Genomic DNA, 26197 nt, shown 5'->3' with positions numbered 1-26197 from the left:
GTTACATTTCTTTCTATGAAAAATCTTCGACAGTCTCACTAAGGCTCCCCAAAACATATGGTCCTAACCCTACCTTTTTTAGTAAGAAAATGGAGCGGGGGTAAGCAGTGATATACAGCAAAGGAAAAAATGCTTACGTTGAAAAGTCAGTAAACTTCTAAAATGTAGTTTACATTCTACATTAATTCAGAACCTTGAATTAAACGTAGATTTTAAAAACAGGTCGGACTAATTTCCCCTACACCCTGCTCTCTGTAAACTCATATGTAACTGAACTTACAGGATTTTGAAATTAATATTGGAAGAAAAAAAAAGCATACTGCTCCCTTAACAATACTTCTGTGTCTGAAAACATTGATTTCTTAAAGGTATCTCACTGACATTTTAAATGCCACAAACTATATATAGGCACACTGTTGGCAGCAAGCTCTGCTTCTGCAGACCAAACGCAGGAGGAGATGAGCGGGCTTGCACCAGCCCTTGCGAGAGATGGTCATGGTGATGAACTGACCTCATCCTTTTGTCCCCCTGCCTGAATAAGTGTGGTGGGGGACAGGAGACAGGAGGGGCACCTCTGAGATCACTTCAGACAGGTCCAATGCGAATGCTTCAAGTGAACTGTGCCCAGGCCCTTAGATCATGGAGAGCTGCGTGAAGAATGGCACAATCCCCGAAGCAGTCGAAATGAGCAGAAAGCTTTCCACTGTGCATGTTCTCTGCACTCCATATACCTTCACCAAAGGAAACGGGCAGGGGGAGAGCAAAGTTAATTATTACCTCAAGGAGTAAAACTCACTCCATGTGATCTTTGAGACTAGGGGCTACTGTTTCCAACATACTACACCAGCTTTCACCTCGTGAGGCATTTGAAGATGTTGGATGATGGTAATTTAGACACTCAAATTCACAGGAAATAGCTTTGCTACCAGAAAGCACATTTGCTTTTAAGCAGGTACATTCTTTCACAGTAAAAAACAAACAAACAAAAACCCAGACAAGTAACCAAGAAATCACAAATTAATATATAGTGCTTAAAATTCACATGGATAAATCATCCTTGGAGCTTAATGGACCATACAGTTCTGAACATTTTGTTAAATGGATTAAATACCTGTAAAGTTGTAAAAATGCCTTGTGTCATTATTTCTGCACCTAAACTTAGGAACTTAAATCTTTAATTGATTGTATAAATCTAAGTGCTTTCATCTTCTGAGATGCTTAAGACTCTTAGCTCCCATTAACTTTGTAAATTTAGATATCTAATACCTATTAAGCAAAAAACAACTCCCTGTGCTTCTAGTGTTTTCATCAAGTACACTTTTAGTGTGGGATGGTATTTCCCTCTCTGAGGAACAATTATGTAAATAAAATTAACATATATGTATTGATTTGCATTACACATACTTAAAAAAAATTTAAAACTGCTTTTACACAGGGTACTGTTTCATCTTACAGTCTTACAGTTTAATGATTAACATATACATTTTTTCCTTTTTTTAATTACTGATGTGTTAATTATATAAATATGCTACCACAAGAAAGAATGGGAACATTTTATTTAGTGTATATTCCACCACACCATTTCTAAAGTACCCAAAAGGGTCATAGACGAAAATTTACACTTAAAGGGAGTCTAACATGTCTAAGGGTTTTCAAGCAGCTTTTCTGAATTTTCTGGGGATAATTTAGTCTTTTTGGAAGAAAAAAATGAAATGCAGCATTCCAGCAAATAGTGTGTGTGTCTATATATATATATGTATGTATGTATGTATCTGTGTGTGTGAAAAATAATTCTTATCCAGCCTACAGGAAGATGAAAGCAGCTTACAGTGAAGAGGATCTATCACAAAGAATAACTCAAGCCAACAGAAAAATAAATCCAATATGCCACAGATAGAGCATGCAGCCTAACAAATCCACTAATGCTCAAACATCAGGAACAAAATTTGAAGCGTAAACGTTAAGGAGTACCACGTGGCAGAAAAAACAAATCTGAAACAAGATAGAAATTATCATCATAAGTGATATCCAATCATGACCAGAGACCATAGCATGACACTGGATAAGACTATAATATAAAATAATCTCCTTCTTATAAATCTGTTTTCAGGACTCACGGTAGCTCTAATGAACTGCTCCATCAAAGCCTAAACCCAAGAATAAATGGCAAGTGACCCTCTTCTAATTCCCCATCCAAGTCACCTGGCTCATTACACACTTACAGTAGAGTGATAAAAGTCTGGTGAGTGAGTCATTCATCGGAACAAGAAGAAAATACAATTTGATAGCTTCCCTGAGTCTGTCTATCTATCATCATGTTAGGGAGGGACAAAAAGAAGGAAAACACTGATGACAAAAAATATTAAGAGTTAAGAAGGTAAGGACAAAAGTGCTGGAGGTTAAGAAGAAAAGATAAACCAAGAAGTAAAATGGCTCCCTGTAAAGCTATTAATCTCCGAAGTTAAACCCCAGGCACAATTTTCTACTACTGTCCCAGGCATAATGTATTCATAATTGCTATAAAGAACACCGTGATGGCAAAGCTCTGAATTTACCAGCAGCACTTGGGAAGAGGGGAGATGGGGTGACTTTTTATTCAGAGGGGTCCATGGAAAGAATAGGAATGAAAACAAAGAGAGGCCAATAATACGAGCCACTGTCCATAAGCAACCCAGGAGTCTTTTGCAGACTTGCAGCAAGCAATCCGTCCCAGGAACTTAGGCACCCTTGGAAACAGAGATTTCCAAAAGATGTATGATCACCAGGAGGGAAAAGCCTCAGGGCTTTAGAAACAGACAGAAAGACCTGGAGTCAAAAGTCCCTCTCACCTTTGGGGCATTCAGGATTTCTGAACATGCTGTATTTGAGGCTGGGCAATCTATTCTCACACAGAAAGCTCTGTGGCCTAGGTCTTTACATGAAAACTGTAGGCCACCAACTTTTGTGTGTGTACACCTAGATGTATGTATGTATGTATGCATGCATATCAATGAGCTTCTGTATGAACTTAAAATGAAATTGAGCTCAGCCAAGAATTTTTCTCACCTATCCGAGGCCTTCCTAGTGATCTGTGGTTAAAGAGCGGAGTGCAATTTAAAGGCATTGCAACTATTTCTACATAAATAAGATATACAAATAATAAATTATTTGAATCTTAAAATTACAAGCAGGCACTTGCTTTGTGAATTCTTTTCATTAGTTGAATTGCGGGGAGAAGACTGAGGGCAGTTGCAAAAGGCTAAAAATGAATGTTTCTTTCTGACTATTTTTTCAACTTCTTAGGACATCAGTAGTAAAACCTGGACAGCAATCTTCTAAATGTAAAGGGGAGCAGAGGAGATACCTGTATCCACCTTTTGGCATTACACACTGACTGCGTGTACTTGGAACCCTTGGACAGCAAAAACAAAGCAAAAGAAACAACATGGAAAGCCATCATAGGAATCAGCCATATTCATTCCTTTCCCACACTTCTCTCCCAAAATGATGTTTCTTCTTCAGAACTCTTATGTTCCCACATAGACAGGGGCACAGGAAAATGAACATCCTTGCTGTTGTATCACCCAGTGGTATCAGAAGCTAAAAATAAAAAGGAGAAGAGATGAGATGTCTTGCCATTCCACATATCAAAGGGCTTCTCCCTATCACCCACCTTGATCTTCCATAGGCTTGCCCCATACTCATGTCTCTAATATGCACCACTTCTCAGCCTAAAACTCACCTTCAAGTGAGTGGCGATTGCACGGACTAGTCAAATCCCACACACAGGCTACGTGGAGAAATGCACCAGCCAGAGAGGTTTGTATTTCCAAGTTAAAACGTTGGCCTTTCCACTAATACAAAAATAGTCAGTAGAGAATACCAGCTAGTTGTGAATCTGTCTCCTTCAAAAATGCATTAGGGGATGGGACATATCCCACAAGACTGACTTGAAATAACAGCTACACGAGAAAGCAGGCAGGGAACTGTGTGGCAGCCCCGAGGCACTTCACAACACTGTGTACCAAGATTGCTGCATCAAATACATTGCATTTTTAAAACGTGTCATGATTCCTCGTTTTTCTGCTGTGTTGAAAGCGATATGATTGTTTCCGCTTTCAGTAAAGACACAGACAAAAAATTAATAACCATCTCTCAACCTGGTTCTTGAATTGTTTTTCCTCCTTCTAATTTCCTGCCAAAGCGTGTAGTCGGTTTGCAAGGTGACATTTGCAGAACCTCCTTGGAGATTGATTGGCTAAACTGCTGGGGAGCTGAGAGAATTTGTATAAAGAATGACCTTCGTTCATTATAAAGTCAGACCTGTTGATATTGCCACATGCCAGAAAAGCCCACCCGCTCCCCACTTGATGCTCAGAGAGGGCCACTGCTGGACGCAGATCACAAGCAGGACAGCAAACAATAGGCTGGATCATCTGCAGAGTTCCTGATAACCCTCTGGTGAGAAGTCAGGTCATGGTGCTGCCTACTGAATGCTAGACAGGACATGGGAAAAAGCAGACTTTTCTTGGAAGGCATCCTGCATAGTCACAGAGAGTTACTTAGAGGGTAATAGTGACTTCAGACAGTAAATTGTGCAAATCCCTTCTCTTTGTGAGCATCTGCAGGCTCTCCTGGTCTTTCCATCACAATTTGCCTCCCTTTCAGCCTTTTTCTTGGAAGTTGCTGCACTCTTGGTGTAGCTCAAACTTTCTGACACATCTACTCCTCCGTCCTTTCAAACCAAGCAGCTCGGGACAAGGGAACTCACCAAATTTGCATTTGGTACAGAACAAGTCATTGCTCTGTATAGCAACATCTAATACAGATTAATAATTTTGCTATGCTACCAGTAACTGCAAATTGTGGTTTAATATTTCTCAGTACAAAGAAGCATGCCTGTGCTTTGGCAACACAATAGACTCTGAGCTGCTTACGTGGCTCTGGACACGGACAAAATTTCTGTTTTCTTTTACTTCTATGGCTTGAAAAAACACATTGGCAAAAGACAAGCCATGTGTTGGTTTATTTTTGCCCATTCACTTCTTCGTAAATATTGCCATAACACAGACCTCCTGAAATATATGGCAAAACATAACTTTCATCAAAAATGATCCCTTTGGGAGTTGCAAGCTATATATACAAAATCTGTGGCATTTCTCAGCTACAGTCCCTCCTGCAGTATAAATTCACAGCCTATCTGAACCAATAATGCTATCACTGAAGAATTTGCCTGATTACTTTGAAGTAAAACACAGAATTGACTGAAGTTTAACTCTGGTCCTTGATTTAACTTAATCAGATCTAATCATGGCACAGGAATCAAAGCTCATGTTTTTGTGATGTGTTTCACAAACCCTCTCATAATAGCATATGGTTAGGAAACAGGTCATGGTTTAAAGCTCCATGTATGACTTCTCGGTGCTCCCAAATATCACGCAAGAAGCAGTGGTTCAGGGGTAACTCAGGGAACTGGCAAAAGTTGATCTTCTTTTCGCAGAGATTTGGAGGAGGAAAGATATTTAGGCTTTGAAACTAAACTGTGAAACAAGCTAGCTAATATCTCCAGATACCTTTCACAGTTTTGAACTGCCTTCTAGGGCAGCACCTGCCTCTGCGTGTTTTGGAGGGAGGCTACTAGTTAACATATGCACCTGAACTCGCTGTCTAAAACTGATAGGTTTTAATAAAATCGTGACTAGCTCATTATTCCAGCAAGCAATTAAAACGCCATTATTTTTTTCACTGCTCACAAGACACACGGACTTTGTTTAAGGTGTTTTTAAAATATTTCTATACAATTATGGAAAAGGATATATTCTCATGACGTTTGTATAAGGTTGAATACATAAACAGATATTCCTATATGCATATGTCTGCACATCATAGATCAAACCAGTCAGCTCACTCACAAACTTCAAGCTGAAATAAACAGTACAGCTATCACAATTTCATGGATACTTATTTATCCACAATATCCAACTTGCTATGATTTCCTAGCAAATAACCCTTACACCAAAGGAAAAAATCCTTTTTGCTCTTGGGTTAAGGTTTGTGAAAAAGAGACCAGTTTTAACTCTCACCAAGAGAGGGCAGTGAAATATCTCAAATTATTAGAAGACCCCACACAAGAGCCATATACCTTTACAGCAAACAGGATAGCAAATAATCTCTGCAGACATTTAATTTTAAATTCTGTGGAGTACTCAACTGATGCTGTATTATTTTTAACTAACATCCTCCCACCCTTGAGTAAGTGTACTGTTGTGTTTGGAACTGGAAAAAATAGAAAGAGATTATGGATAAAACTATGAATGCTTATGAAATAAGATTTTACTTTTTTTTCCTGTTTAAAACAGTTTTTTTCAAAGCAGAATATTAAGAAACACCTGCCTTCTACAGCCAGGCTCATAGCAGTGTGTAAGTTTTATTTTCAATTTTAGCTGACTTCTCCAGAATATGGGGACTTTACTGCTTAGCTCACTCCCACCCTTTCTCTTCTTTCAAAACCCAAAATGGCAAGTTAGAAGGCTGCTATTTTGGCCCCAAGTCTTAATGATCGATCTTGTTACAGGTAAGAAGCTGTGCTGTGCTGTTCAGGATGATTGATTTTTTTGAAGAAGTCAGTATAGCCATTTTTTTGCCTAAGGTCATCTCAAGACTTTTGGGTTGAAAAGATTAAATTGTCCTATTCCAAAATCTTTCATTAAAGTATCTGTCATAAGTCTGTTGTTTGTAGCCTCCAAAGGACTGCAACGTCTTCAAGTCAGTGGCCTCTTGTAATTCTGGGTCTGCTGCTATCCCCGCAGCTCGAAAAACACAGCTGGCAAAAGCCAGCACCTTTCTCTTTTTCACACCCAAGTGAAGATTACTGTTTTGCTGAGCTAAGATAAAAACCAACAACTGAACATGGAACCTTTCAATTGATAGATGTAATCCACAGGAAAATATTTTGTCTTCTACAGAAAGATTTTGGGGTCTGTGTTCAACAGGGTTTAAGAGCGATCACACTGGTGAAAGAACCTGGCCAGTCTGGCACATGATTGTATATGATTATATCTGCACTTGCCAAGGCACCTTTCAAAAGATATGGTAAAACCGTGTTTAAAAAGAAAGGAAAAGAAAGGGTGGGGGCGTGGAGGGAGAGAGAGAGAAGTACACTTCCACTTGATTTTATCAATGGTCTTTGAAGGTTTCAAGTGGTTTCAAGTCCATTTTTTAAAATGGATTTAACTAGATCAGACATTTATATATATGGGCTTTCCCCCTCCTTCTAAGGCAAATGGAATGAATAAGAAAATACAAAATAAAATAATGATGAGGATAAACATTTCTTTAACAAGGTATCATAACATTCTGTGTTTCTTTATTGATGTTTTCATTTTCTCTTGTAGAAACAATTTGCCTCAATATGCTAAAGTGGCACAACAAACTAGAAAGCAGCTTCTAATGACTAATGGACTGACTGACAATTTAGATGTTACAAAGCTATTAGGAAAGAACCTAATAAAACAGAGAAGGAATATACAACTGGAACCAAAAAGAATTTGGAGGAATCGATCCGTAATAAATGTGGGGTATGATGTTACATGCCGAACACGTTAAACAAATGGAAATACGGTACATTATCAGAAAAAGATGATCAGAATTTCTTTCTAAAGTTTCCTATCATGTTTGTCCTCACCCCCCAAAATTGTAAAAGCACTGTGAAAATCTTTGCCATGAAATCAGTTTGACGTGAAATTAACTCCCCTTTGACTGCGTAGAAATGCTTCAATACGTAGGGATGTTAAAAACATCTGTATTCAGTGCATCAGTCCCTGTTTAATGCAATCTGTTGGTGGCCTACAGTCACAAAGCGACATAAAGATTGTATTCTCATGTGGGAAGATACCCATCACTTAGTTGGTCTTGTCATGTTTGCTTTCCCGCAGACACAATAAGTGGCAAAGCTAAAAGCAAGCAGGGTGTAAGGTCTTCAGTAGTAAAGTTAGTAGCGAGGGAGGACAATGAGTTCCACGCATTGTTCAGCATACAACAAGCCCCAAGGCCAAACAGAGAAATCAATTTAGCACTCCAGAATCAAGCATATCAAGAAACTCATTATAACTTTACTGTAAACCAAACTAGCTGTGAATTATTCTAGTCTTTGAAACACATTTGAAAAGGTAATTTGTGAACAAATAGGTCACAAAATATTGAGGAAATATGATTTGCTTTAGTCTATACTGACCAAAAGGCTGTACTTTAAAATCTTTCTGCTAGCAACCAGATACACTGACTATCCAAGTACTGTGTATTTGGCTTCTGGATAAGGTATTTCCATATATCATTACCACTGTAGAATGGAAAGTCCACTTTATCTGTTCCTTCTTCTTCAACAGACTGTTACAGAGATAACAAAAATCCATCCATGTGGTACTTTGTTTTCCAGGCTGTAGCCCCATTCTGGAATTAAGTCAATGGAATTCCACCCACCAACCCCCATCCCTAGCTAAAATCCAGTGTGTGAACTAGACCTGCTCTCTAATTCACAGCTTGGACTACCCCTCCTGTAACCTTTTCTGAGCAGGTTTTTCCAGTGGGTAAATGAACCTTTCAAGCATTTTATGCCATTGCCTACATCCCTGCAGCAGCGAAGCATGGAAATTCCCAGACATTATTCTTTGCTAATGCAACATTACTTGTGATGCGCTTTGCAAGGCAAAGCAGGCTCACGAGGTCTCCAACATCAGAAGCAGAACTCGTAACTTGAGGACAAAACAATGAATGAAGCAGCAAGAAAGATACACCTAGCAGCGGGCCTGGATGGCTGCTCTAGGGATTGCGAGGCAAGGCAGTTGCTGTAGAGCAAAGATGGATAGGAAGATGAAGATAACTCTTAATGAAGAGAGGAATGGATACAAGGAAAAAGAGTTTATAAAACTGTTTAACTGCTGTGGCATGAGTGGGACTGATACTCCCTTTAAGAAGTTCATAAATATTTTAACAAAATTGCATTAATTGACACTGTTCCAGTGAGTGATAAGTGTGGTTTAATCATGGGTATATGCTATTTAACTAGATCCTAACTAAAATATTTATGTTCTTACTTTGTATGTTTATGTCAAATATTTGTCTCAAGTAATATAATACACAGCTTAAAATAAACTGACTAATGAGATCTCAGACATGCACATGCAATGGTGAAATCACACATTTTATCAGTAGTTAATAAATTTAGAGAGCTAAGAGTACCTGTCTACTAATTCAGAATACTAATCAGTTTAGAGTATTGAAACATTCTAGAGCCAAACTGATGCAAACCACCGGTATTAAGGCTTTAAAATTTAATTCTATTATTTTTAAAAGCAATCAAGTTATAATCAGTATACGAGCAGATCAGTATACAAACTGCACATTGGCTGAAAATATTCATATAAAACATGGATGGCTCATTATTAAAGCACTCCATTAGAATGCACACTTTAAATCAGATTTTTAGAAGTAAATTAATAATTATAAAAATGCATTTTAAAAAAACCCAAACAAACAAATCCAGCATTTCAGACTAATAGCTTTATGACTAGATAAGGTGCAGGAGCAGCCTGGTTCAGCATTCATCAGGAAAATGCAGCAGAGATGAGACTAGATCTGAGCTTCAAGGCACACAATGAGGAAGCAAAAAGGAGATGGAAGAAATATAAGGAGGCAAAGCAGCAGGTAAATGAATGGGAAGCACACAAAACTGCCAAAGATAATACACATAAAGGGTAGCATGCTTAGCACAGGAGAGCAGAGTGTGGCAGTGCGATAACAGTGGGATCACTCGTGAAACAGTGGATGTCCCAGCCACAGCAAAACCACCCTTATTTTTTGCTCTAGCCATGGCTTGGCTTCTAATCTCTGCTTTTGCTTTGGTTTCTTTATCCATCTCTCCTAGATAGAAATGTCAGATAAGTCCATGAAAAACCAAGGGCTTTATGGGACAGACCATTTCCTGTAGCACTTCATGCACTTCACTCTCAATATATGTTTCTGCTGTCTGCAAATACGCTAATGTTACCACTTATAGATTACAAGCTTTTAGTTTAAATGCAAATGTTATAAATTTAAATTTTTTTTTAAATCAAACATACTAATTTTGATACACTAGGCTACATTTTTCTAAACCAAGTAATAAAATATTTTACATACATGACCAAAATTAAAGTTAGTTTGAGCTCAAATTTCAATAGAAGCCCTACTGCAATTTATCCCATCCTACCCTTTTCTTACACATGTAAAATATTCTGTTCACTGCTATACTTGAGATAGAAACAGACCTAATAAGTTTCATGGGGTCTGAGAAATGGAGAGAAGTAGGATTGGAAGTAAGTATGAGACTATTTTCTGATAGATATCTCCCAAAGGTGCCAGACACACCTTGCCACGTTCCTTAAAACATAGTATTTCCCCCCATTTACTTCTAGCCTAAAGAGTCTGAAAGCCTTATTAATGCTTACAATTTCCTGAAAAGCTTTATTTTTCAGAAAAAGAGGTTCTATTAAATTAAATTAATTCTATTTACCGAGATGAAAATATAAAGTATTTGAGACAATACATATAACTTTTTCTACTGCTTCTGCTGTGCATTTTAAAGCAGGAATACAGCATGACAAGAGTATTTATTATTAATTTTTATTGTAACTTAGCCTTTGATTAAGGCATTATATCATAACTTTAGAATAGGCAAAAATCTGAGCACTGTAATTTTAAGGCTGAATCATAAAAATCTTTCAACACTATGAAAGAACTATAAATATTATGAAGTCATCAAAAGCTTCACCATCCTCGCCTTTATCATTTGTAAAGAACTCAAAAGGTGCAAGGAGGTGGCCCTTACCAATTATAGAGAAGTAACTTTTTATCTCTGGAAATCACTTTTAAGATTCTTTTAATTGCAGGATACCGCTATAACCACTTTATGGGAAACATATCTCAGCATTGCCATAAATGCAATATTGAGATAAAATAAACCATCACTTCTACTTCTGAAGTTCTTTTGGCAGACAGGAAAAAGTAATTGAAAACTTTTACTTTTACAAATGATGATTTATGCATAGTAAACTCTGCCATGTTTTGAAATACTTAAGCTGAGTAATTTAGCTGGACAGTACATTATAAACAATGATATAGCACCCAAGGTGAAATCACAGGCACACTTCTCTTTGTCCTCTCAAATACCTCCGTGAGTTTCTTATCTATCTTAAAAACACCACAACAAACAAAGATTTACTGTACTTTCAGCTGTGTCATGCTAACAACAGCGGAAACCAATTTCCACAGTTCAACGCATCATTTCTCCTCTTTCTCTCTAGCTAACCGCTGTACCCACATGCATTTTCTGTTCCAACCCAAATGTGAGACTCCTCATCAACTCAAGCTGCTCTCCCCTGCGGGAAACCATTCTCCTCTCACCCGGGGCAGCTGACTCTTGGACTCCTTGCTAATGTAAACCTTTCTGACATTTGCCTATAGATGCCTACGTCCTTCTGATGAATTTAGGAGCCTTTAGCAGCTTCGTGGATGTTTTCACGTTCCTGCCCATTGTAAATCTACTCCCACAGCTGTGGCAGCTGAGGGTGATAGATGTTACATAGATAAATATATATAGATATACAGATATATAGAAGGTGCTCTCAGTGGAAATCCATAGGCCCTGCATTTTCATTGAGTTCAGTTACCAGTTTCCCAATCAGCTTATGACTTGGCTAACTCCTCTAGATCCCACAGGCCTGTGGAGGGAAGACTAAAGTGATTAAATGTTTGGGTTCCCCCTGCTTTAGTAGAAAGTGACACTGAATACTCTATGGCCACAGAGGCAAAGTCATGGGGCTTATCAGGGCCGCTTACCCCACTGCAGGAAAATACTGCCTACTACTGTCAACAAAACATCATTCAGCATCATGCTCAATGAAATACAGTCTTTCCACCAAAAAAAATATAAATCCCCCCCAACTGAACAAAACCCAACCAACTTGCTTTCATCTCTGCTATACAAGAATATTCAGTGCCTAATAAGACACATTTTCATGTTTTCCTGCTAATAGGCTAGCTTGGAACAAAGACATTTTACTGCAAAAGGAGACAGTTCTGCCTACTTTAAAACTTGTACCATCAAAGTTTTGATCAGTATGAGCCTTCCAGGACTTTCAGGTGTACCACAGGGGCTCATCTGACATTCATCAGCCTGCAAGACAACACAGCCTTCAAGAAGTCTATCACAAACTGTGCAAATTAGAAACAATTTATTGAAAGGTTGGGACCAGATGATCTCTGAAGTCCAACCTGGGCTGTTCTACAAGTCTATGATTCATTATTGTGGGGAGGTATGGTTGGCAGGACATAGCAGGCCATCTGATTGTGTCAGCCTTGGCTTGTGGTTCTTGAAGAAAAAAGCAATTTATCAAATCTTCTGAAATCTGTGTAGATCTACTTCCACATATTATGGGCTAAGATCTGTGTTATAACCCTTAGCTGTAGCAGCCTTCCCAAGGCTGTGCATTGAGCTCTTAATTCTGAGAACTGAGCAATACCCTTCACCACCCTCAAAAGCTAAAGCTAAATGACCCATTTCCTACTACCATCTCTTCATGCCTCCTGTTAAAAGAAGCAGCTCAATTTTTTATCATCCCTCTCTCCTGTCTACATGGTTTTCCAATTACTATTAATTTTTGACTAGGATACCCAATTTACATCCAAATTTGGATGGAAATATTTAACTTACTGAAGATATAGTTATTACCTCCCTCTTCACATGATAAAGTAGCTACAACACCCCCTTCTTTTGGATTAATGGAGGGTTAAGCGCACTTATTACTTCTTCCTACTACTGGAAAATGTATGTTTGTTCCAGTTACAAGTATTTGTGAAATGAAGCAGTTTTCATCAGATGATAGTTTTGATGGAGAACAAATCAGCTCTAAAGAGCAAAAGGCAAGCATTGAAAAATTTTGAAAACTTTAATTCTGAAAGGTACTGCGAATTCATTGAAAATCCCCACCTTGAAACAAGTAATTCCAAGTTGAGCTACGTGTTTTAGCCTATTAATTTCAAGGATGATGAACCACATTCTTGAAGCAGCACCCACTGAGTGCCCCCTTAAAGGTGAAGAGAAGTCCCTAATGGGATTTCCAAAATCGCATAGAAGCATTACTGCCTGAGAGGTCAATGAAGCATTAAGTCCATTCTTAAATCATACACAGTTCCTTCTGACATTATTCAAAATGTCACTTTAGAGGCACTTCAAAGTTCCTGAGCACTTCAGATCTCTGAAGTGAGTTACAAAGCTAATTTGCTCAGCTGAAGTATTTGAGGATAAAAATTCACCACAACTTGCCAGCCAGTTCTGCAGATCCATGTTCACAGGTAGGCTTTCTCATCAGCTACTCAAGCAGAAGAAAAAGCCATATAATCTTAGTAAAGGTATTTCAAAAGTGGCCCATCCAATCATACTGAAAACTTTAAAGGGTTACTAATGGCAAATATTGAGTTTAGAAAAACAGAAGTAATATAATCCCTTGGCCTGATTGCCCTGCGGCCAACTGCAAGTGGTTCAAGAAGAGTGAAAAGAGGAACCCAAAAATGAAGGAAAAATGTCTAACAGATATGATCAAGTTTCACATGCTACATTAACCTGACATCCAAATCCAAATTCTCTTTCCTGCTGTAGTTATTAAAAAACTACCATGCTATTTCTGCTATTCAGAACTTTTCAAGACAAAAAAAATCTCTGCTAGAAAAAGAAATGAATGAAGTTCTGCATCATTCTTTGCTCTTATGTCCATTTTGAAGTTCAGACTAATCACACAGGAGCCTCTGTGGTTAGGTACTTGCCTAGCAGCATCAACAGAAAACAGATATACTGATACAATTCCTGGCTTTTTTTTTTTATTATTTTTTGACTGATCTTTCTCAAGTTTCCATTGTCATAACAAGATATTAAAGGAAATTAAAAACACAACTTTGAAAGTGGAAAATATTTCTCCTGTTCTTTGCTGTCAAGACAACTGCATTTTTGACAGGAGATGGGTAAAATGTAACCTCTTATCCAGATGAACAAAATGAATAAAACCCATGAAACTATATAATTTAAAGCGCATAAAAAAGATTTGTCTCTTTCTAATGAAAGCAATCAGTCAAAGTAGGCAGTTCCCAATCCACTGAAAGCAGTTTTCAGTAAGAACATTCATATCAGTTCTGACAAGAACGAAAATTCTGAGCAGAAGAGAGACGGCCTCATCCCTGCCAAAATTGCCAAGAGATATACTACAGAGCACCAAGGACCTAAGGGGAATTTCTATTTGACATCGATGCTTCTCCCCAGGGTCCCATTGCATTCTCCCCTCCTGCCTCCCTGCATTTTCACTTTTTCCCCACTGTTCCCAATGCAGGAGCAAACCCTTCTTTATTCCAGAGTGCTGCAGTTACTCAGAGGCTTGAAAGAGATCTTTTGGGGGTCCAAATCCCACTCCTCTAGCCCTATACATGTCACAGTTAAAAGCCATCCACTTGCATGCTGAAAACTGGATAAACCTGTATCTTAATTATTTGAGTTGAATTTTAACCCAGGCACTTAACCTCCTTATTGTAGACTGTGCAATCTGGACACCTGCTTGTCTTACAGCCTAAAATCACCTCTCTGTTTTACAACAGGTCCCGCTATGTTCAAATGCCTGAGCACACTGGAGCTCAGCAGACACGGCTGACTGTGCTGCTTCTAAGGATAGAAGTAGGTGGGATAATATGTCTCTGTTGCACTACGTTTCCCTTGGCTTTGTGGGCATTAGTTTGAAGTTTGAGAGTTTGTGTTCTGCGTGATTTTGCTCATAAACCTGATCCTGTATTCCTCGTAGATGTTCTGCTCCACAGGTGAATAATTCACTGGGAACAGGTTGCTCATAACATCGCCTGTAGTAGCAGCTCTGCTCTGCATTTATTAGTGATCACTAGAAGACAGACTTGAACCTTGGTCTTCCATATTCCTGGGGCAGCATCCACCAAGCCACTGAATCCATATCTGGCTGCTTTACTTTGCACTTGTTATGAACACTGAAATACTCGTCCAGACAAACAGCCCAGGGTAAGGGCAGGCACCTGGACCATTCAACACCAAGATCTAGATTTCCCCATTCCTCCCTCATCTGATTCAGAGAGTCCAAAACTGGACAAATTCTCCAAGTGGTACATTATTGATTACTTTGAGTCAGTCTGTCTCCCCTTTTGCAGTCCCAGATTTTAAAAGAAAATGCTTTATTCAAAAGCAAAGAGGGAATTTTTTTAAACTTTTAAATTTTTTTTAAATTCAGGACTACAATTATGGATAGAGGCATTCTGTCCATTTTCCATTAGACTCAAGTATGCATTTAGTTTGACTTTTAAGCTAAACAGAAGTGCACTTTCAAGTTAATCTCAGTTCTCTACTAACACAAGTTTCATTGTGACAACATGCAAATTCCCAACACTTTCCAGCCAAATTAAATTTCACTGAAATTTCACAAAAGATATACAGAAGCTAGCAGTAAGTAAAGAATCAGTCACCTTATCTTCACCTATTGCATAGCACTAAATAAAGGAGGGAACGGTACTCTTCAGCAGGTTTACAACAGATTTAAGTACTGTGCTGAACTGGAACAGCAGGTCCCAGTTCACCAAGGTATTTAATTACCTCTTTACCTTTATTACCAAGCAGTTTATTTCATTTCTAGCAGGCTGCTTGTGTATTTAAAGTTCCTTTAGATAGTGTATCATGTCAGTAGTGCGTCAGGTCCAGCTTTTCTGTCAATACTAGAGGCAAAGCAGCCAGACACAGCAACATTTCTTTTCAACTCACTAGAAAATATACCATGTCTCTGTAAATTGCAAGTGTATCTTTCAGTCACATCATAAATTGCATGTCAGCCTTTAGAAACAGCTGAAACAGCCCACAGCTTAAAGTACCAGGTGCTGATATATATACATTTTTTTTAAATCACATTACAATACGTTTTTTAAATCATATTACAGAGCTCTACCTTTGATCACGTTCACAAAGGGAACAGGTGAGCCCATCATTTGCCTCAAGTAGCTAACTAAGAAGCTAACCAAGAAGAAAATACTTTGTTCACTCTTGCTTACTAAATAGTGTTAGTTAATAAGTGTCAGCAGAGATGTATAACTTCTTTTTTTACCTAATGAAGCAAAAGGGAATAAGAGATAAAAGATGCAAAAAATAAGTTTTAACTTTATAAGGAGACAGCAACTTCCCCAAGATCAAAATATACACTTAGAATATATGCTGCTTTGTGATGCAAATGTAAGAAAAAATGATATACTGGATAACAAAGCAAAGACACTACTGCAATCAACAACTGTTCTCAGATGAAGTGGAAGTAGCAATTATTTTACTAGAATGAAAACAAAAAATGCAATACGATTTCCCAACCTGAACAAATAACGCAACTATAGAATGTTCCATGTAACCCATAATAGTCTGTGAAACAAAAACCTGCATACATTGACTCCACAGGGAAGGTCCTGCCATTCACATTGGCAGAAGAAGAGAGGAACACCACATCTGTCAGGCATTATAGCCAAAGGCCTTCAGTCACATTTTTATGAAATGCGTTGTGCTGCAGATATCCCTTGGACTAAAATAGGTAACATTCCATTCTTAAAGTCATCAAATTAAAATCATTTAGGACACAGCCCTACAATCCTACTGGACAAACGCGGAGGGCTCGAAGCATCCTGGGTTACGCTGGTGGCCCACCCAGCACATCTGTTTCCCTGCATTCCCACAGCTCTGTCCTTGCTCTGAGGCATCCCTGGGTGTCCTGAATGCAATGAAAGCCTTGACATGAACATCCTGGTGCAGAGAGGAAGAGTTGTCATCTCATTCCCCCACTCGGAGGAAATGACAGAAACCATCTTCAGAAGAGAAAGGAAAGGCACAAGAGGTGGGTGTATGCTAACAGGGATATGGAGGCAGAGCAAAACGTGCCACAATCTCCAACTGTCCACACGTGGTAAGAAAACCAGTGTGGAAACAGGAAGAAAGTCCTCTAAATTTCAAAAGGTGTAGCACAGAGCCTTTGAGGCTGAGCCCATTCTGGAAGCACTGGAAGAAAGAGGAAAACCACTTTATTTCTGCAGCGCTGTTTTCTACACCACTAAGATATAAGACAGTACCCCTCTGAGCTATAAATTGCCTTTTGTTCGTTAGTCTGTTGGATGGTTATTCAGAGGAATGGCAGCTTTTATTTCAGCAGTAGAGATAAAAGTATTGCACTGAAATTTAAATGTCAAAGAATACATACTCAAATGTCAAATACCAACAGACAAATGCAACAGAGAAATGTCAGAAATACACCCATGTCTCCCCCTGAATATAACTATATCTGCACAAACACAAGCCACAGCATGATGTGTAAAAGCAGGAGGTTTTCTGCAGTTCCTTTGGGATGGTAACACTACCGGTGCCAATAAAACCAGTATCTGGCTGTATTATGGCAAGTACCCAACTCTGGCAACACATACAGCCTAAGCGATCCATGGTTTGCAAGGTGATGGATGGCATTTACAGACATAACAGCACAAAATTTGTATTTCAGGCAAATCCCTCTCCCGGATTTGCTAACTTGTCACTAGATGAAGGGCCCCAACACAATGAAGTTCCACATGAATGCTCCCGCTGCTTTCCAGGTATGACCAGTAGCCCATGAAAGTTGAAGGAGGGGACCTGCAGACAGTTTCTGCTAGATACCTGGCTCAATTTGGCCAATACAACCAAACACAAACATGAATTCTTTGTGTTTCCTAAACGGTTTTCTTTTTTGTGTCCTATGAATATTAACCTGTGAATATAGGTGAACTTTTCAGAAGTAGCCAAATGACTCCAGAACCCAAGCAGAACTGATTTCAAGCAGAATTTGGAATCTTGAGAAATTCAAGTGTATTTTAAAATTTTACTTGCTTGAATTAAAATCAATTGATTGTTCCTCAGGAAAAAAAAAAAAATTAAATTCTTTACACACCTGACTTGGTGTGAACTTCTTGTCCCAATGACTTCAGTGGGGCTTTTGCCATGATTTCACCCTTCATTATCCCCTTTAAAAGTACTTGGAAACATGTTAATTAGGGAAGATGCATTTGTTTAGAAATTTCAGTCAGTCTGCTAATTGCAGCTGCTTCCACTAGAGTTGAGAAATAAAAATGGTTAGGTAGTTCTGTAGTCAGACCACTAAGTACATGAAAATCTGAAGTGCACTTTAATTAGTGTAGCTAACAAAAATATATCTGACTGCTGTAATTATTGTGATTTGCCTCCAACACTAGTTGCTCATACACTGTGAAGTAAAACCTAATCAAAGATAAAATATGTGAACTTTTGTCAAAAGAATAAAACCAACGTGGCATTTTTCCCCTTAAAATTTTATATTCTTCTCTATCTCTGATGCAAATGTTTTAGGATCCCCAGCTTGCTTCTTTTTAAACTTTGTGACATTGATTATAAATACCATATTTATTTTAAATCCTTTTATTATTCAACTTAGTGTAAAAAAATACATTATTTAAGTGGAATGATTTTGAATTTTTTTTAGAAGACGCTTCCGGGAACAAATACCACATTCTCACAACATATACAGAAATTTCTTTCTAAAGACAATTCCTTTCTCTACACCAGGACTCCTTCTAAAGCTTTCTCTGGATCACTGAATGCTGTTTAGAAAAAAAATTGGAACAGATTAAATCTGTTCTGCTCTGGACACTTTCTTCTTTTTGACCAGCTGCAGCACATCACAAAACTCTAAGGATAGACATTTATAGTGCAACATTCATCAGGAAAATTTTCTTATAATCTCTGTATTTAGTTTTAATTGACAAACATAAAAAAATACATACTTTCAGTATCTTTCTGTTTAACTCTGCTCTACTCCCGAACAGGGTCTTGTGACACCGAGTTTCATGCTCTAATTATATTCTGTGCAAAACTCCATTCTCTTTGACCAACTTCAAACCTATTTCCTTTCAAAGACACTGAATGTCCCTTTATCCTTGAACTATGATAAAAGGTAAACAAGGAAGGTTCAAAAAGCCTGTTTGTACTATTTCACTGTTTTGCACAACTTACGCATGCCCATGGTCATTGATCTCTTCTTTAAAAGAAAACCGTGCCATAGTTTAAATTTGCCCTATAAACGATACCATTAGAAAAGAGTTACAAAGGCTAGGGAGGCTTTTCGTATTTCTATATTTCCAAGATCTTTCTGTGTGTCTCCCTCTCTCTTCTATCTTTTCATGAAATGGAAGAACACGATTTAGTGCTTCACTCAGGCATTCCCCCAGACAGGCCTGAAGTAAAAAAGCAGCTAATGTCAACCAATCAAATTAAATGAAGAGATACAGATTTGTCTTAAGAAAGACTACCTGGTTGCTCAAAAGAATAAATACCTCCTTAATGCACATCATGGAAAATAAATCAAGTCAAAATATGTTGAAACAGGCCGAATTTATAGGTGGGAGAATAAGGACTCATCCGACATTCTGGTCGCCTAAAGACTTTGCAAAACACGCCTCCAAATATCAACAAGATCCAGTTCCATTTAGTTTCCGAAGCATCTGTCAGGATCTCCGCTCAAGGTGACACAGCAATAGGTATGTGTGAACATTAAGGTATTGACAACAATACGAAACAACAGGAATGGAACAGCAATTCCAATGAAAAGCAGAGGAGAAATTTCAGGAGCTGAGAGACACTTTTAGCTTCTTATTTATCTCTCCCTTCTTTCAGAGCACTTATCTTACTGCAGAAGGAATACAGACAAATGATGTACTTCATCATACAGCGACACTGACACGTGGAACCAGTTTACATATATTAAGATAACTTTCTCTGTCATTTGTTTTCAGACAATCACTTCAGGTTCCTCGCATATAAACCCCAGCGTAATCTGATACACTAAATGAAGAGATCTTGGTATTACCTTTCAGGGGGTCTGTCTCTGAAGGAGAGTTGCTCCTGGAAAATCTTATTAGTTTTTTATTTTCCTAAGAGGCACCATACGATCTTTGCTACTTTTGCCATCCCATATACGCAGTTGCCCAAAGTTAAGGATACGCATTGCAAATAGAGACCTGCTTCCACCATTCCTTACACAGGACTTAAGTTTATTTTTACAGACTAATAAAACTGAAACAACAAGAAAAAGTAATTTGCTCGAGATTTACGCCATTTCCTCAAACAACCTAAGTCCAAGTATTTGGACTGTGTCTGGCAGCTGAATACATAACATTATGCTTATTCTGTAAAAGTTAATTTCTACTAAAAACATTGTGTACTTAGTTCATGAAGATAAGAGATTACAGAGTTTTTGTCTATGCTACAACAGATGTCCTCTTTCTATACCTATGAATTTTAATCATCTAACAGTTCCAGCATCCCACATTGACCATAAGTAGCAAGTGTCAATCTGGGTACTCTAAACATAATTCAATGTAAAATCTGCTATTTTTCACATTCAACAGTCAACCAGCAGCCTAACACGTTCTGTATTATAAACAGTGAGACCTACTGCAAGGCTTCTTTGCAATAATAAAACAGATGGGTATCTAGAACTTCAAGACTTATCTCCCATTTCTTACTATTCTTAATGATACACAACAACACATCTGCCATAAAACACTTTTCTGTTAACATGGAGCAGAAGAAAGGTTTTTTAAAAAAAAACAGTAAAAATAGTCTCTTATTTGAATATATGCAGCCTCACCTTGCGGATGCCTCTGCCAAGATCTTCTCCATAATTTGTCCCCAAAATTTCAAAATGCACATTGGGATTCCCCCCATTTTCTGCAAATTCCAGTTCTCCAGTCAAGCCATTCACTCCACCCTATTGGAAAAAAAGAAGAATGGAGTGAAAACTCAAAAGCAGCCAATTATAATAACCTTTTGTTTCTCCAAGGGATTTGTGTGCTAACTATGCAGAATATATACACAACTACCAGAATTAGGACAGTTTTTCAAAGACTGCATTTCCTTAAAAATTCTGAAGCCTAAACTGTTCCTGCATCATTCAAGCTTTTCACAGAAGAATCAAACTCAGCAACGCTAAGCGGATGCAATACAAACAATAGTCTTACTCTTAGTGTATTTGCACTCCAATTTTTGCTCTTTGACCCATCAGCATATATGTATAGGACATTTTAGCCCAATTAAAAAAAAAAGAAAAAAAGAGCTTTGTGGCTAATTTTAGTGGACGCAAAACTAACAACAAATATAGAAAAGAAATTGCGCAAAGATTAGTTTTGTTTATTTTTGCTTTTTCCCTCCAAATGTTTCTCACCCAAAAGAAATTGCCACACAAGATCAGGTTGAGTTTTGGATCAAGTTAGGTGTTTTTTGAGCCCAACATAAATGACCTGCCCCAATAAAGAGGGGCTTGTCTAGGAGAATATAGTGATTTTTCTGTTTTCCTCCACAACTCTTCTCTGCTACTAAGAATGCCTGAGAGGAGCAACAATGCAGCATATCTTCAAGCTTGCTTTTACTTTTTTACATTTTAGTCAGAAGGGGTTAAAATACTTAAGATGAAACAGCGAACATTTACTACAAAGAATAAGAGTTGAAAGGGCTATACATGCCACAGCAATACTCAGAATATATTCCAGGGTTAATTCAACATGACACACATTTCATCTTTGTATGAAAACTATGATGACCTGAACTGTAAAATGAACAGAGCCATGTGAAATGCTTACAATGAAAACCTTTAGCCTTAAAAAATTTCTTCAGTTTTCAGATTCAGGGAAACTTAGATGTTTAACCCACTTCCTCCAAAAAACTTGAACAGTATTTTAAGTATGTACAAGAAAAAAAAATCTGCCTTGGGTGTAAAACCATATGAAATGCATAGCTTTTCTTCAAAACATGAGGCGAGAGTTTTGCAGTTCCAATTGCTCTTTCAGTTAAAAGCTTTATTATCTGAACTGAAAAAAAATGGAAAATAAACTCTTGCAATATCAAACTACCCAGCTAAGCACATGACTCCTGCTGAAGGATTATTTTAAAAGCTCTATCCTCACATCATCAGTTTGGAGAAAATCCAGACAGGAGTACAAAATTTGCATCTACACTGCAGATTAGTATGAGCTAACAAAATTTAGTCATCCTTTTATAAAACATTAATATGATTATAATAAAAATAAGGAAATTGATCACTGAGATAATACCTTTAAAACTTACTGGAGACTACTAAGGACTAGTATTGCTAGGGAATAATATATAAATATTTCATGAGGCAACATTTTCAGTTAAAAAAAAAGATGAAACTTTGTGCATATATATTTTTAAACTTTTAAAATCTTTTCTATAATATTTACTTTTTGGATGAGATACTAAAATAAAAAATAAATAAAATAAATAAAAAAAGAAAGAGACAACAAGGGTACATCTCCACAGTCTTTTGCAGGAAGACTCCAGGTCGTTTCGCGCTCAGCGAGAGCCAGCCAGGCAATTTTGATGCATGCCGCTATGGTTAGCGTGACACTGAGGTTACTTACTAGCTTGAGCACAATCCTGTAATAATCATACCTTCATGGCTTTTAGATTGGGGTTAGCACACCTCTGGCTGGTTCAGAGTAAAGACAGAGTGAGCTTGTGTTTACCTGCAAATTCATTTGAACATATCCTTAGGTAAATAACTGAGTTTCACAAATATAAAGTTTTCCTGCTAACTTAAATTTGACTGCATCCTATTCACAAGCAGAAATAAAAACCTCTTCCACGTACCTTTTTTTCTCGTACGGTCTCATCTGGCTTTTTGATTAATTAAGCCAGAATTTCACGGTACATGTGATGTAGAAATGTCTGCAAAGCAGCACAGATCTGCAAGGCTTGGGATCCCCATCTGACCCCCGAAATCCTCCACCAGGCTGACTTGCCCTCCCTGACAATTACACACCTCTTCCTAGTCCTGGACCACCCTGACCCCTTACCATATACTGCTTTTATTATATTATACTTCGTATTTCCTGTATTACTTCCTAAAATATCTTCCCCCACAATGTGAATTAAACACGGGGGGTATGAGGTAGGTAAAGTATGAAAATGAATTAAACTGTTATAGAACACCTGAGCTTCACCATGATGTCAAGTGAGCCACAAGCAAGGTCTGGAAAAAGGGAAAACTCTGGAACAAAATTATAAAAGAGAGGAAATAGTCAACCAAAAAAAAATAAAAAAAACCAACCCCACAGATGCTTTCTACAGCAGGAGGTGTTTTCCTTTTTTCTTATTTTGTGACAAAGTGACAAAGTAGTTTTAAATTGGGAACTTTCAATACAGAAAATTAAGGTGACTTTATTTTCCAAATTGAGAGTGTTCCCAATAATTCATGGGACATAAAGACAGAATCACGTCTAAAATATAAATGATTTTTTGAGACTTTGAGACAGTAATTCAAAATTTTAGTCTTTTTAAAAAATTTTTTAAAACTTTTGTCCCTATTGAGCAAATATGAAGTATTTCACCTCAGTTATACTTGAAGTAATGAAATCCACTTTTTAAGAAAACACAGGGTCCATGGAAATACACAGCCCCTAACATATAGTACAGGTTAACAGACTTAACTACCATATTTTGGAACTGAATCTCTATCCATAACCATTGTGTAAGTTTATTTACCTTGATTTTTAAATGGCTGCAACTGTTGGGGCAAGATACAAACTGTAAGTCTATTCTGAAATCCAGCAGTAACCATAACAACAGTTTTTCCTATTTATCTATTTTGGCAATTTTATTATGCTTTGAAAATTTCTCATGTAAGAGTGTCTTTGATTAGAGCTTCCTTTCCTAGACTCTGTACATTTGCAAACAGTGTAATAAGAGCTCAGATTAGATGGGAAAGCTCCTGGCTTGGGAAAGGCAGAGGCAGAAAGACAAAACAGTGAAGAACCACCCATATAATACCAACAACAACAAGAATACTAAATCTGATAGGGAACTTCCTGGGTGGTCCTGATGCCTCCTCCCTACCTGGGACCTACCTTGCTGGACCTGCAAGCCAGGCAATCCTGTTATTGCTCTCTACTAGTCCTTATTTCCCATGCAGCCTTTTTACAAGGCTTACACAAGCCTGTTTTATTGCTTAGGACTGATAGAGTGGGACAGTGTATTGCCTAGGAAGAGCTTCAGGACACTGTTCCAATTTTTCTGCATAGTCTTTCACTGTGTGGATCCCTCTCAAACACTTACTTGATTTATGTCACGTGTTTTATCCCTTCCTTAATGCATAGTGGAAGGAGATCACAGAGAAAATAGCCATCTGTACGACAGCAACTGATCCAGTAACTTCCCGATGAGAATTTTCCAAGTTGTTTTAGCATTAGTTACAATAATGGGTAAGAGTCAAAGAAATGTTTCATTCCATTTAACTTATAGAAACAATGCTATATGGGGAAAAATGAGGACAGATTTATTATCTCCTCTCTCAAATTCCTCTAGGGTTGAGTTGCAATCATGCAATTTCCTGACACATTTAAAACTGGAGAGTGAAATGTCAGTTGTTAGGACAAAAATGTTTTACTTATGTTTCTGATCACTGCTCTGGGCTTTGCAGAGCTGTTATAAAGCCTGGCAATATAGTTAAAGCCTACTTGAGTCCCGTCTAGACTGGCAAGATAAACTACAGTTTATATATGCTTAGGCACTACTATACTGTAAGTCCCTGAAGAAAGCACTATTTACCCAGCAGCCAGGACTTCACTTGGGAATGTCAGCTTGCCAATCATCGGTTATAAAATATTGTACTTGCACTCACAGTTCCTGTTCAAACTTCCTCTTTCTTTCAAAATATGGCTGTGCTCAGACACTAGCTATTTTGCAATTAAGGAAAAAACTGTGGTTCCAGGCAGAAAAAAAATGCTATAAGAATTAAATAAGAGTTTCGCATTTTATTCTTGAAAAAACCCTGATATTGAAAACATTGTTGAGTTTTCAACTCAAAGTACCATTTTTAGCTGCTAGTGAAGACAAGCCCAATCTACTGCCTGAAAAATAATTTGGCATCTTTTTTCTCACGTGACCACTGAACATCACTGAGACAAGAGCTAGTTGACAATTCCACGCATGATTCATGAAACAGCATGAGGTACAGTTCATTTTCCACAAAGGAACAGGCTCTACATTGCTGCTAGCACTAAAAATTTGCTGTTTGTCAGTGGGCTAAACAAATATGACTGGGAAGAGATCAGGTAAGTGTGAGAGAAGATATATGCAGTAACCTGATGTCATTTTTCTGAGTTGTTCCTCCATATAATCCTACTTACATTTATTCTCAGGCTATTCAGGAAGATTAATTTTTCCCACAGTAGAATTATTTTCTAGTAATACTTCTTTCACTCACTGTGAAATAGCTCTACTGAGAAATAAACAAGTGAGCATGTGTTTGGGGATAGTTCCTATTACAGAAGTGAATTTAGAACTAATTGCTGGAGCTGGCCAAATTCATTAGAAGGATTGTATTTCCTGATGAATTTAACTATTTATTCAGTTCCAGAATGGGTAGAAACAGATATTAGATTTTAATAATTGCAGTGGGCTTAAAATGGTTTTTTAGGTTTTGCCCAATCAGCTGAATTCACACATTAAAAACAGCTTTTGGAGTTGTTTGTGGAAATAGCGATGCAGGAATCAAATGTTCAACAGTGAAAAGTCACAAATGACAATAGGGAATGATTCAGACAGCTACTTTCCCATTTCAAGAAACCTTTAAAACTCTAATTTGCCCTCATTCCCTACTCTTCCCTATTAGCTCATTAGTCATAAAGAAATTAGTTAGTTTACCACCAGAGTTCTATTTTTAACAAGTGCTGCTGCAGGTAGAACATCAGCATCCCTTTCTCTTACCTTCTTCAGTGCATATCTTACAGAAATTTCCTATCTCTTTTCTTGTTTTCCCCTCCAGAAATCAAATAGAGATTACCTCTGAAGTTAAAACACTGACAGATATTCCTGTCTCTGGATCTCTGATTCTAGAAGATAGATTTGCTTCTAGAAAATCTTCCCCTAGAAGTAGTTTTTCCTGCTTTTTTAGCAACAAGAGCTCAGTTGCGCACAGCAGTAGATGGCAACATCACCTCCGCTTTGCTGCTGCCAAGAGAACAGCTACTTCAGTTGCCAGTCCGTTCCTAAGGCAGGCAGGCAGGCTGGAATTAGGCATCT

The 26197-nt window shown here is 37.8% G+C and overlaps 1 protein-coding gene across 1 annotated transcript in view; it reads right to left on the bottom strand.

Moving 5' to 3' along the window:
- The window catches only part of GRID2 (glutamate ionotropic receptor delta type subunit 2), a 746969-nt gene that overhangs the window by 193896 nt on the left and 526876 nt on the right, over positions 1-26197 (bottom strand). Inside the window, 1 exon segment of the mRNA XM_009634848.1 lies at positions 20748-20867. Within this exon segment, the coding sequence (XP_009633143.1) occupies positions 20748-20867 (120 nt within the window).

Source organism: Egretta garzetta, unplaced genomic scaffold, assembly GCF_000687185.1.
Source record: "Egretta garzetta isolate BGI_Z169 unplaced genomic scaffold, ASM68718v1 scaffold32, whole genome shotgun sequence".
Taxonomy (NCBI): Eukaryota; Metazoa; Chordata; class Aves; order Pelecaniformes; family Ardeidae; genus Egretta; species Egretta garzetta.
This window is presented reverse-complemented; position numbering and strand designations above follow the sequence as displayed.